Source organism: Ochotona curzoniae, unplaced genomic scaffold, assembly GCF_017591425.1.
Source record: "Ochotona curzoniae isolate NIBS_2020 unplaced genomic scaffold, NIBS_Ocur_1.0 contig_1014, whole genome shotgun sequence".
NCBI classification, from domain to species: domain Eukaryota; kingdom Metazoa; phylum Chordata; class Mammalia; order Lagomorpha; family Ochotonidae; genus Ochotona; species Ochotona curzoniae.
Window position 1 is genome coordinate 10,157,632 of NW_024464920.1, and position 12,033 is coordinate 10,169,664.

A 12,033-nucleotide genomic window follows, 5' to 3' on the forward strand; every position below is an offset into this window, starting at 1 on the left:
CTGAGTAGTGCTGGCTCATGGACCCACTGGTATGCGCGAAAACTGGCATTGGGAGAGGTTCTGGTGGAGGAGCCTGGGCAACTTCTCTGGCAGGACACAGTCCCATGCAGGTAAGCGCAAGAAGCACAATAGGGAACAACCCAGAACAGGCAATGAAAATTATCCCACTGGCATACACATGGCATGGGTTGGGGGCAGACCAGCCTGAATCTGTTCACATTACCTTCTGGTGAATCCGAGCACCAGAACAGAGTGTGGGCCGAGCCAGGTTCGGTTGCAACACATACCAGTACACAACAAGTAATGCCAAGGTGAGATGAGCCGTACCAGATGTGGCTGCAGCACACAAACAGCACATGTGACAATCAGGGAGGAGGCAAAGCCAACAGGGGAACGTGGGCACCCCTGCTGGATAACTACTTCCATTGGAAAGTGTGAATACGGATGGGGGCAGTTCAGACTAGGCAGGGCTATAGCACCTGTGGGCCTCACGGTGAGCTGACTGTTCTGACTGGTGCAAGTTAAAATTAAGAGTGGGTTGAGGGGTGTTTGGGCTTAGCCACAGCGTTAACTGGCAGAGGCTGGTACTAGGAGCCAATTCTGACAAGTCAAATGCCAAAACTACCTGGAGACGGCATACTCTGGGAGTGGGTGTGACCTAGTAGGGAAATAGTGGGCACCTCCCTCAGGGTTACCACCCTCACTGGACAGCATGAAACCCAGGCTAGGAGCAGGGGTGGCTTGACAGAAAGGCACCTGCCAGTGGGTGTATGGGCTGGATAATAGGTTGGTTGGGTTGAACCAGGCTTCAATGTCCATTGACTTGTGCGAGAGCTAATTGGGATGTGGGACAGACTGGACAAGCCTGCAGTGCATACTGGCAAGCATGGGAACCAGGGTAGGGGGCAGAACTGGTAGGGGTTTTGGGGAGTCACCCCAACTAGGCTGTAGCTCCAACTGGTTTGCATGAAGACCGAGTATGAAGTGGGTAGAATCGAGCTGGACTACAACACCCATTGGTTCACAAGGAAGACAGGGCTGGAAGCCGAACGGACCCAGCAATCGCAACGACCAGCATATGCATAAGCTGATTGGTGTGACGAACAGTGTTGGAGTCTGTACTAGCAAACTCACTCAAGAATCAGATCTGGGATCAACTCAGATGAAGTTTCTTTGGATATTTCTCGAACTGAACTGCTGATCTTGGAACCCCAACCATCAAGAGACTGTCAGAAATGGGAACCATAACCATAATTGGGATGTCCCAAACACATAAGGAAAATGACAATAGACTTCATGGGAGTAAATGAAGTTCCACACATGGGAATGTGAACTGTTGCTTACAAATAAATTTGGTCTGCTTCCGTATTTAAACTGATACAGGGGTGGGAGTGGAGGCTGTCATTTATTCTACAAGTGAAAACTCAGGTTAACATCCCAGCATTACACCTAAGGGTGTCTGGGTTCAAACCTAACTGCTCTCAATTACAGTTTCCTGCTAATATATGTCTGGGAGGTAGAGTATATGGATGGAGCATCTTTCTCTGTCTCCTCTCTATAGATCTGCCTTTCCAATAAAAATAAATTTAAAGCCTTGTTTGTTTTAATTGGAAAGCCAGATCAGATTTTTAGAGAGAAGGAGAGACAAAGATATTCTATCTACTGGTTCACTACCCAAATGATTGCAACAGCCGGAGCTGAACCCATCTGAAGCCAGGGGTAGCTTCTGGGTCTCCCACATGGGTACAGGGTCCCAAGGCATTGGATTGGGCCCTCCTCGACTGTTTTCCCAGGCCACAAGCCGGGAACTGGATAGGAACTGGAGCTGCCAGAAAATGAATCAGTGCCCATATGAAATCTTGGCACTTGCAGGGGGAGAATTTAGCCATTGAGGCATCAGACTGGGCCTCCAAGAGTAAGTCTTTAAAAAAGTAAAAAATAATGTTTTTTAAACGTCATGATAAAAGTTATTTAAAATTTCTACAGTTTGTTGTTTTTAATAAATTATCTTAAAATTAATCTTAATTGCTTTCAAAATATGTTTATTTATGGTCTATGGCCATACTACCCTGAATGCGCCTGATCTCATCAAAATATGTTTATTTATGGAAGTAAGATATGAATGAGAGTTCTTAAATTTAGCTGTATGGCTATTCACTATTAAAATATTAAACATGCCTAAGAAATAGACTAAAGTTATGAAAAGGACAAGTAAGACTATAGTTTGGAGAAAGCTGCACTGATTATTCACATAAAATTCTTCTAATCCTTAACTGAAATATTTTCTCCTTAGTAAAATATTTTTCTGTTTGAGTCAAGACATATTCTTTGGCTTTCTGGCTTCCAGAAATAACATTTTCCCATTAACTTCTAATAATATTGAAAGGATTGATTTTCACATTCAACCAAGTTTTGCGTCTTTACTATGTACTCTAATCCCTGCTCTAGCGTGTAAAAGGTTATCACAGCGCACAAAGCAGATGAGGCCTTGCTGTTGTGGAGCAGACATTGTAAAGTATTTTTAAAGGTTTATTTATTTATTTATTTATTTATTGCAAGGCTGAGCTACAAAGTGAGAAGTCATTTGTCTGCTGCTTCACTCCCCTGATGGCTGAAGGGGCCAGGGTTGGCCCGGACTAAAGCCAGGAGCATGGAATTCCATCTGTGTCTCCCACACATATGCAGTGGTCCCTAGACTTGTGCCTTGTCCCACTGCTTTCCTAAGCCGTTAGCATGAATGTTACACCAAAAGCAGAGCGCATGGAACTTGAATTCATGTTATATAAGTTGCTGACATAAGTATTGTCTTAAGTTTCTACACCACAGAACTGGTGCTGAGCTGACATTTTAGTAGAGGAAGGACCAGATAAATGAAGTATCAGAAGCTGTTTTGGATCTATGGAACTTTATGATGGTATGCTGTGGAGCCAGTGCCATGGGGTAGGAGATTAAACGTGTGCTTGTGGTTCCAGCATCCCATTCAAGTCCTGTTTTCTCTAATTCAGGTGCAGCTCCCTGCTAATGTGCCTCTGAAAGCAGTAAAGGATGACTCAGGTCTTTGGGCTCCTGCACCCATATGTGAGACCTGCAAGAAGCCCCTACGCCCTGGCTTTGAACCAGTCTAGCTGTGGCCATTCTGGCCATTTGGGGAGTGAATCAGTGGAAGGAGTAGATCTCTCTCATTCTTTCTCTGTAAATCTGCTTTTTCAAATAGAAGTAAATAAATATTTAACAATAAATAGGATGCTGTAGTAGCCAGTGAATATTGGATGGTTGTTAAGGCATTTAAACTGCCAAGTGGATGAAAAGGAGGAGCAAGGCCTGGTACCATCGCCTAGTGGCTGTATCCTCACCTTTCATCCACTTGAATCTACTTCCCATGCAGTTCTCTGCTTATGGCCTGGGAAAGCAATACATGACAGCCCAAAGCCTTGGGACCCTACACTCGTGTGGGAGACCTAGAAAAAGCTCCTTGCTCTTGGCTTCGGATCAGCTCAGTTCTGGCCATTGCAGCCACTTGGAGAGTGAACCAGTGGATGGAAAATCTTTCTGTATCTTTTTCTCTGTATATCTATCTGCCTTTCCAATAAAAAAAATAATAAAAATATAAATCTTTTTAAAAGGAGGAGCAATCAATCCTCCATGTAAAACATTGCTCTAAGTCTACTAAGTATGAATGAAGTCTGTATGTCCAAAGAATATACAGTAGGCCAGTGTGATTGGAGAGCAAAAGGGGAGAGAAGTGTCAGATGTGTTAGAAAAGTAGCCAATCAGGCAAGCCCTGGAGCCTTTGTCCACCGAGTTAAGGAGCATAGTGTTATCCTACATTGTTAGGTTGGGATATTTTATTGGACTCCCTTCACTGAAGAATGGGATGGAGGAGGCCAAAATGGAGCCAGGAAGACCAGCTAAAGATCTGGCGGACCTGACTCTGGTGGAGGGTGCAGGGATTGGGCACACCTACAGTCCTCCCTCCTCCCCTTTTCCTTCTTCTCATCACTGCAGAAGAAGGGTTTTCAAAACCAATTTAATTTCCAGGAAGTGTTCATTTGTGGGGAGGGAGGGTGTCTAATTTGAGAGAGAGAGAGAGACAGAGAGAGTGTGTGTGTATGTGTGTGTATAGGTGTGTGAATACTTTTATTTTTTATAAATGCAGTTCTCTTTGTATCAGTCTGTCATGGGTCTATAGCTGTTTCAGATTTTTTTCAGCTGTACTTGAGCATCTGAAACTGCAAGAAAGAAACTGATTAAATGTGATTCTTCTTACTAACAGCAACAACAACAACAAAAAAAAATCTGGCAGAGGCCAAGCAAAACGAGATGGGAAAATTGATGATGAGCAGCATTTTGGAAAATGTGTCAGGAGAAAAAAAAAATAGAAATGAGCTGATGATTTGTATGTGGGACTTTGTTCATCATTGGATGTGTTTTGGGACAATTAATGACTCTGTATTTTTGTGTATCTCTTCTTTGTCCGTAGGTCTGAACAACAAAGAATAGCTGATATCTTTGTAAAGAAGGGACCATATCTAAAGATGTATTCCACGTACATCAAAGAATTTGATAAGAATATAGCTTTGCTGGATGAGCAGTGCAAAAAAAATCCTGGTTTCGCTGCTGTTGTTAGAGATTTTGAGGTATTATTTGTTGCCATCTAATATTAAGCATTTGCTTTCATTTTCTCTTTTGAAGCTTTAATGATTTTCAGTCATAGAAAACAAACGATATTAAAATTTACTTCTTTCTAAATATCAAAGAAGGAATTGAATGTACTTAATTGAAAGAACTCAAAAGTATACAGGATTTAATTTTGAACAGTTGTTGTTGCATATTGAAATATTTTGACATGGAAAATATGATTGGATGCTTTTTTAATAAATACACATGCCATGAACTCAGTCATTTCAACTCTTTTTGTGTGCTGTTCAGTTCTTCTAGGTAAATTGACATTATTGTGCCATCAAATCTCAGTCAATCTTTTGTCTTGTCAAAACTGAAACTTTGTGTCTTTGTTCCTTCCTGTTACCCCCAGGGACCCACTTCAGTGCTCACTTCTTTTTTTAATTTACCTTTTCTTTTAGTCTTTTAATAGCTAACTCATAATGATGGATAGGAACTTGAAGTTGTTTCCCTTTTTTTAGTGTCAAAGTTTAAAAAAAAAGTTTTAAGTTATAGTATAATTAATATATAATTAATTAGTTATATACGTAAGCATAGGAATTAATATAGTAATTAATATGATCAGCTAAGATCTTTGTGTTTGGGCTCAAAATTATGAGAGTACAAGCCTAAATTGATTAAGGATACAATGATAAAACGGAACTTACATTTTTTTTTCAATTACAGTTTCCATTTTAGTCCACTCTACCATTTTGAGGTAACATTTGAGTTGATTGTATTTTAATGCTTATTTATCTGCTTTGAGTTCCAGCTGTGCAGAACTAAACAGGGAAGATTGCTTTTTAAAGATTTATTTTTTATTATTTTTTCATTGGAAAGGCAGATATACAGAGAGGAGAGACAGAGAGGAAGATCTTCCATCCGATGATTCACTCCCCAAGTGAGCGCAACGGGCCGATACTATGCCGATCCGAAGCCAGGAGCCTCTTCCAGGTCTCCCACGCGGGTGCAGGTTCCCAAAGCCTTGGGCCGTCCTCGACTGCTTTCCCAGGCCACAAGCAGGGAGCTGGAAGGGAAGCGGGGCTGCCGGGATTAGAACCGGCGCCCATATGGGATCCCGGGCGTGCAAGGCGAGGACTTAACCACTTGCGCCACCGCGCCGGGCCCAAGATTGCTTTTAAACATATTAATTCCTGTGCTGGCTTATCATTTGTGCAGTAGACAATAGTCATTTGTTGCTCTCTCCTCCCCACCCCCACATTTTTGGGTTCTTTCTCCTCTCCCCCAATGTCTTTATATCATTAAAAACAAAATCTGATGTAGTTATGGCAACTGGTGACTCACCAAGATTTTGGTCTGTGTCCAATTAGTAGCCCTGTTGCTTTGGTAACAAGAAAGGGCATAAGACAGGGAAAGATGCGAGTAAGAATGATATTCTATAACGTGCACTGCCATTTTCATTCCATAATCATTCTGTATGCCAGACATCAGAGATGTATACTTCAGAAAGAGACAACACTCTGAAGACATCTGACAGTAAGAAGTATACAGCACTGCCCCTTAAGATGCAGGATGAATTTTACATTTTGCTTTCGTTTCACTGTAAACTGCTGGGTTGGAGCCTAGGTTTGAAGCTCTCATGAGTGGGAAGATATTTCTCTTGTATATACTAAGGAAAAGAACTTGAAAGCAGAATCAGATATCTTTATGCTCAAATCAAACATGGTTCCAAAATCAAATGTTTCAATATGCAGTGATTTGGGGGCTTTCTTTTATAAGGGCATTCGCCTAAAAAAGGTGTCTACATCCTTTGGGGCTCTTTATAAAAGGGATTCTTAAAAAGGCTGCTTTTCAAATTATCTTCAATTTCTCCTTTATCACTCTGATATTGTGAGTGTACTAACCAGGGGATCATTCCTAGTAGTTTTATTGCTGCCACCTTATCTCACTGGGGACTACTGGGGCTGGCTTATACCTGCAAATGCTCTGGCAGACTCTGAGTGGAGATGCTGAGCAGGGAACTCTCTAGCTTCTCCAGGATGCCAGCTCTGGCTGCCTCAAAGAACTGTGAACAAGTTTTCCCCAGGGGGCAAGTGATTTCAGAAACCAACCCACAGCAGAGAGTGGGGCAGGCTGTCATATCACTCTCAGCCTAACAACTGTGCCTTAACTTGAAGGGAACTTTTTGCAGAGTCAGTTCTAGAGTTGCTGCTGGCTTCCTGAGCACTCAGGCCTGGGTGTCTTCTTCTTGTTTACTGTGGATGCCTTCTCCTTTCAGATGAGCCCGCGCTGTGCCAGTCTGGCTCTCAAGCATTACCTGCTCAAGCCCGTTCAGAGGATCCCCCAGTACAGGCTGCTGCTGACAGGTGGGCTTCTCCAGCAAGTTCCCAACCAACTCTTCACTGCCCTCGTGAAACTGCTTTCACCAAAATTTGCTCTTTATTTTATTCTGGTAACCCCCTTGTCCAAGATGCAGGTTTTAGATTGCCACAGGCACCTCACGTATTCTTTGCCTGAACTGAAGTGCCTTGAGTCCTGTATACATCCCTGTGAGCATTCTCACCTCTTGACATTCGTGTGTACACTTCTCTTTGCTTAGAAGCCTTCCACCATTCTAATCTACATTCCTTTGTCATTTTACCTTCAATAATATTAGTCCTAAGAACATACTTTCCCAACTGCTTTAGTGGGGTTTGAAGGGCCACTTCCACCTGCATGTAGAGCACTGTTATGGACCTAGTTACTCATTGGAAAGGATTGTGGCAAGGAATGATTAATGAGCTAACCATGGACAGTACTGAGAAGAGTGCTTTGATCACAGTAAGCTTCAGATTGTTGTTTTCTGCTCTTGCAGTAGTAGTGCTAGTAGTAACTGTAATTCTATGTCATCATTATTTTGTTGTTATTCTTATCATTTGTACCTTCTATTACAGTTTAAATCTCAAGATTACACAACTTTGTCTACCCAGTTTAACACTCTAATATAAAAAAGAAAGAAGCAAAGAAAAAAGTTGTAGTTTGAGGCCATGCCCAGGGTTTTATATTCATTAATTATTTTTGTTGTTTTCTAATCTGTATTTATTTACCTTATAGTCTCAGTATAAGATTTAGTATTGAACAGAGACAACTAAATCCTTTGGAATGCTTGGTGAAATATGTTGAATGTGCAGTGGCAATAGACATCTGTAATGATCATTGGAAATTGTATTGAGGCAGCAGGCATTATGGCGTATCCCATTTCAGTTTCGGGCACCTCTGCTTCTGATCCACCCTCCTGCTGAAGCACACTGGTAACAGTGCTTAGGCACCTGCCTCCCTCATGGGAGCACCAGATTTTTTATAACTTATGTAAACAGGTGTGGGAGTAGTTGGCTATTACTGACCTCAAGAAGTTGTGTTCATGGCCCTTCTGATTAATTTAATCAGTTTGTTGGTAGGTGGGTCCTGGAAAACCAGGGTTTCTTCATTTTCTTTTAGACAAAAGCTTCATGTCTTCCAGGTTTGTTCCTCAAAAGACAGAGCAGGACCTGGCGCAGTGGCCTAGTGGCTGAAGTCCTCACATTGAACGCGTCGGGATCCCATATGGGTGCTGGTTCTAATCTCAGACAGCCACCCTTCCTAAATCTTTCAAAAAAAAAAAAGAAAGAAAGAGCAATGCTGGTGAGGAAGGCTTGCCTTCCAGCTCCAGAATTTACGGCCCCTCTGTATGTCAAGTTGTTAAGTTTCATTTCTCACTGTAGACCAGGCATTAGATTTGTGGAATAGCATGAGACAATCAAATAATTTGAGCATATCCTGTCCATCTGTACTTAGGTTTAGAATACAAATGACATAAGGAAGTATTGACATGCATGATGTGTTTTACTTATAAATTCAATGCTCCATTATAAATCAGTTGTTGAATATAGCTTAGACTAATTTGCACAGCTGTTGATTGAAGTAAGTTTTTCTTTTTTAAAGATTTATTTTTATTATTTTTTTATTGGAAAGGCAGATATACAGAGAGGAGAGACAGAGAGGAAGATCTTCCATCTGATGATTCACTCCCCAAGTGAGCACAACGGCCGATGCTATGCCGATCCGAAGCCAGGAGCCTCTTCTGGGTCTCCCACGCGGGTACAGGGTCCCAAAGCTTTGGGCCATCCTCGACTGCTTTTCCAGGCCACAGGCAGGGAGCTGGATGGGAAGCGGGGTTGCTGGGATAGAACCGGCGCCCATATGGGATCCCGGGCGTGCAAGGCGAGGACCTTAACCACTTGCACCACTGCGCCGGGCCCGATTGAAGTAAGTTTTAATCGCCAAAGAGTTATGATTTTTAAACATGAAAAACATGGAATAAGATTCTGATTTTAGTTTAAAATAATTTCCCACCTTAGTATTTGTCAAAATAATAAAAAAAGTAACATGTATGTTTAATGTGTATTTCATACTGAGTTTGCTTTTGACTGTGAAATGGTAAAGTGGCAGAAACAAACTTTAAAAAAATTATATTAGAGTACAGTTTTTATTCTATAAAATCATTGTCATTTGAGGTCTGGGTTAGTTTTAGTTTTGAGCTGCCTTTTGTTTAACTTTTCCCATCTTTCTTATGTATGTGTGTGTGTGTTTGCTGGTTTGCTTCCCAAATGCTGGCAACAGCTGAAGTTGGAGCTAGCGGTAGGCCGTGCTGAATGCTGTAGTCACAAACTCAACACAGGTGTCCATTGTGTACTGCACCATCACAGCTGCCTCCTCACCGTGTGCATTAGTGTGTGCTGGAGCCACGAACCAGAGGCAAGCATCCAACCCCGTCATCCCAATACACCGCTGAAGGCCTTAACCGCTAGGCCAGCTCCCACCTCTGCCCAATTTCTTCAATTTGAAAATCTTTTCCATAATTTAAGTGACACAATTCCTAATTTATGGCTGACCCTCAGTATTTGTGGATTTGTTGGTGGCGGACGGGGTGACAGTATATTGCTCGGGATCACAAAATCAAAACTGAACTGAGAGAAACAACACAGAGACCTTGTTTTCTTCCTGCAAGACTTTCATGTATTCACATTTTTTCCTTCCTCTTATCCACTGAAGTCCCACTTTCTTTGAAGCCATCTTGGTGACCCCAGTTCTACTTGAGCCTTAGAGTCTGTGCTATGACTTAGCAAATATTTATGGAATACATTGTGAGTTTGGTATTCATATGATTTGAAATAATGATTATTTAAATTTCAATAAAAATTCCTTGCATACGTAACTGTAATTCAGTACAAACATCTTCATCCTCTGGAAAGCTGGGACAAGTTTAGAAATCTTAAAGACAACAGTTCTGGTTGATATTAAGCTAGGGTTTGGACAGCAATGAGCCCAAGTGTGTATGTTTGCTTTGGTGTTTTTTTTTTTTTTTTCTTTTCCTGCTTTCAAGTTTATTGAAGGATGAATATATACTCTGGGGAATTTACCTCAAGTGTGAGATTTGACAAATGCAATCACATAATCATCATAATCATAGAGTTGGAATTGCAGACTACAGCACAGAATCACTCAAGAAACTCCTAGGAAAAAAAAAAGAAACTCCTAGGGCCCCCTTGTAATCACCTGTAATCTAATCACAAAAGAGGGAGAGAGATGATATGATTATTTGTGAGCATGCAAGATGCACAGAGTCAAGGTGGCCTCACGTTCTGCTAGATGCTGGGCGCAAAATAGAAATAAAGCCCACCATCACCACTCATGGGCCTTCATCATAGTTGACTTTTAGAGATTTACTCTAGAATATGTGGTTTTCAGAACAGTAGAATGGGATTTTTAAATGACTGTTGTAAAACAAAGCAGTTTACAATGTTGCTCAACATAGTCCTGTTATTGTGTTCTAAACCTGATCTTGAAGAATTAACTTTGGTCATTGCTGGTTAACTATTAGACTAGTGCTGGCTGAAAGAAACTGATTTATTTAGTAGAAATGAATCCTGTGAAAATCCTGAGACATGGTCCCACAGGTGACTGTTGCCATGTACATCACTCCTCACTTAAGCAGTTTGTCAGAGCACCAGACCTTGTGTCTATGAGAGTCATGAACTCAGCTGAGCTGCCCAACAAGGGCAAAAGCACCGAGCCCAAGTATTTTTAGCTTAGGAAACCTTGAGAATCTGGTTTGTTGGTTCATCCTTGCAAGTGCTGGGATCCCACTTGGGCTCCGGGTCATATCTTTGCTGCTCCACTTTCTTTCTAGCTCCCCACTAATGGCCTGGGAAAGCTGTAGAAGATAGCCAAAGCCTTGGGATCCTGCACCCAGGTAGGAGACCCCGAAGAGGCTCCTGGCTCCTGACCTTGGACCAGCTCAGTTTCGACCATTGCAGTCACATGGGGAGTGATCCAGCAGATGAAGGATATCTCTCTCTGTCTTTCTCTCGCTCGCTATTTCTCCCTCCTCCTCTCCCTTCCTCCCTTCTTTTCCTCTCTCTTTCCCCACTCTCTATCTGTGTAAATTTGCCTTTCCAATAAAAAAGTTTTAAAAGATTTAAAGAAAAAAACAACCTTGAGAAAAATTTTTCAAAGATCTGAAGTCATCTGGGAATACCTTCTGAACAGGAAGGCCTGTTCTCTACTGCCCTGGAACTGGCAACGTATTGCCAGCTAAGACACTGCCTGTGACTCAGCATCCTGTATCATGGCTCCAATTTGAGACCTCTTTCATTTCCAATCTAGCATTTCTGCTAAAATGTATGGGAAGGCAGTAGAGGGTGATCCAAATACTCAGGCACATGTTACCCATGGGGGAGACCTGAATACAATGCTTCACTCTTGCGTTTGGCCTCTCCCAGATCTCCTTGCTGTGGCCATTTGGGGAGTGAATCAGTAGATGGACAGCCTCTTTCTCTTTTTGTGACTTAGCCTTTTTTGGTCTGTTTTTTTTTTTTTTTTAGATTTATTTATCTTTCTTTACCAGAAAGTCAGATTTACAGAGAGAAGGAGAGACAGAGAAACATCTTCCACCCACTGGTTCACTCCTCAGCTCCCTGCAATAGCTATTACTGAGCTGATCTGGAGCCAGGAGCTTCTCTCGGGTCTCCTCTTGGGTGCAGCATCCTAAAACTTTGAGCGACCCTTGACTGCTTTATCAGGCCACAGGCAGTGAGCTGGATGGGAAGTACAGTAGCTAGGATGCAAACCAGTGTCCATATGGGATCCCAGGATGTTCAAGATGAGGACTTTATTCACTAGGCTACCGTGTCAGGCCTTAAAATTCTTTACAATCTTACATTTCAACCTTTAGTCTTTCAAATAACTAGATTATTTTTAAAGAAAAAAAAAAAGCATTGCCAAATTATAGAAATTGTATTGATTGAAATAGCCATCACTCCAAGGACCTGTGAGAACTACTACTAAGAGAATGTTGTATATTTCGATTTGACATTCTGTTTTTTTCCAGTAAAC

General features: G+C 41.8%; 1 protein-coding gene across 3 annotated transcripts in view; it reads left to right on the forward strand.

Moving 5' to 3' along the window:
- FGD6 (FYVE, RhoGEF and PH domain containing 6) overlaps window positions 1-12,033 on the forward strand; it is a 117,225-nt gene that overhangs the window by 65,966 nt on the left and 39,226 nt on the right. For all 3 annotated transcript variants that reach the window (XM_040980715.1, XM_040980695.1, XM_040980704.1), the window contains 2 exons: window positions 4,481-4,637; window positions 6,899-6,986. In XM_040980715.1, the coding sequence (XP_040836649.1) occupies window positions 4,481-4,637; window positions 6,899-6,986 (245 nt within the window). The remainder of the gene's footprint in view (window positions 1-4,480; window positions 4,638-6,898; window positions 6,987-12,033) is intronic.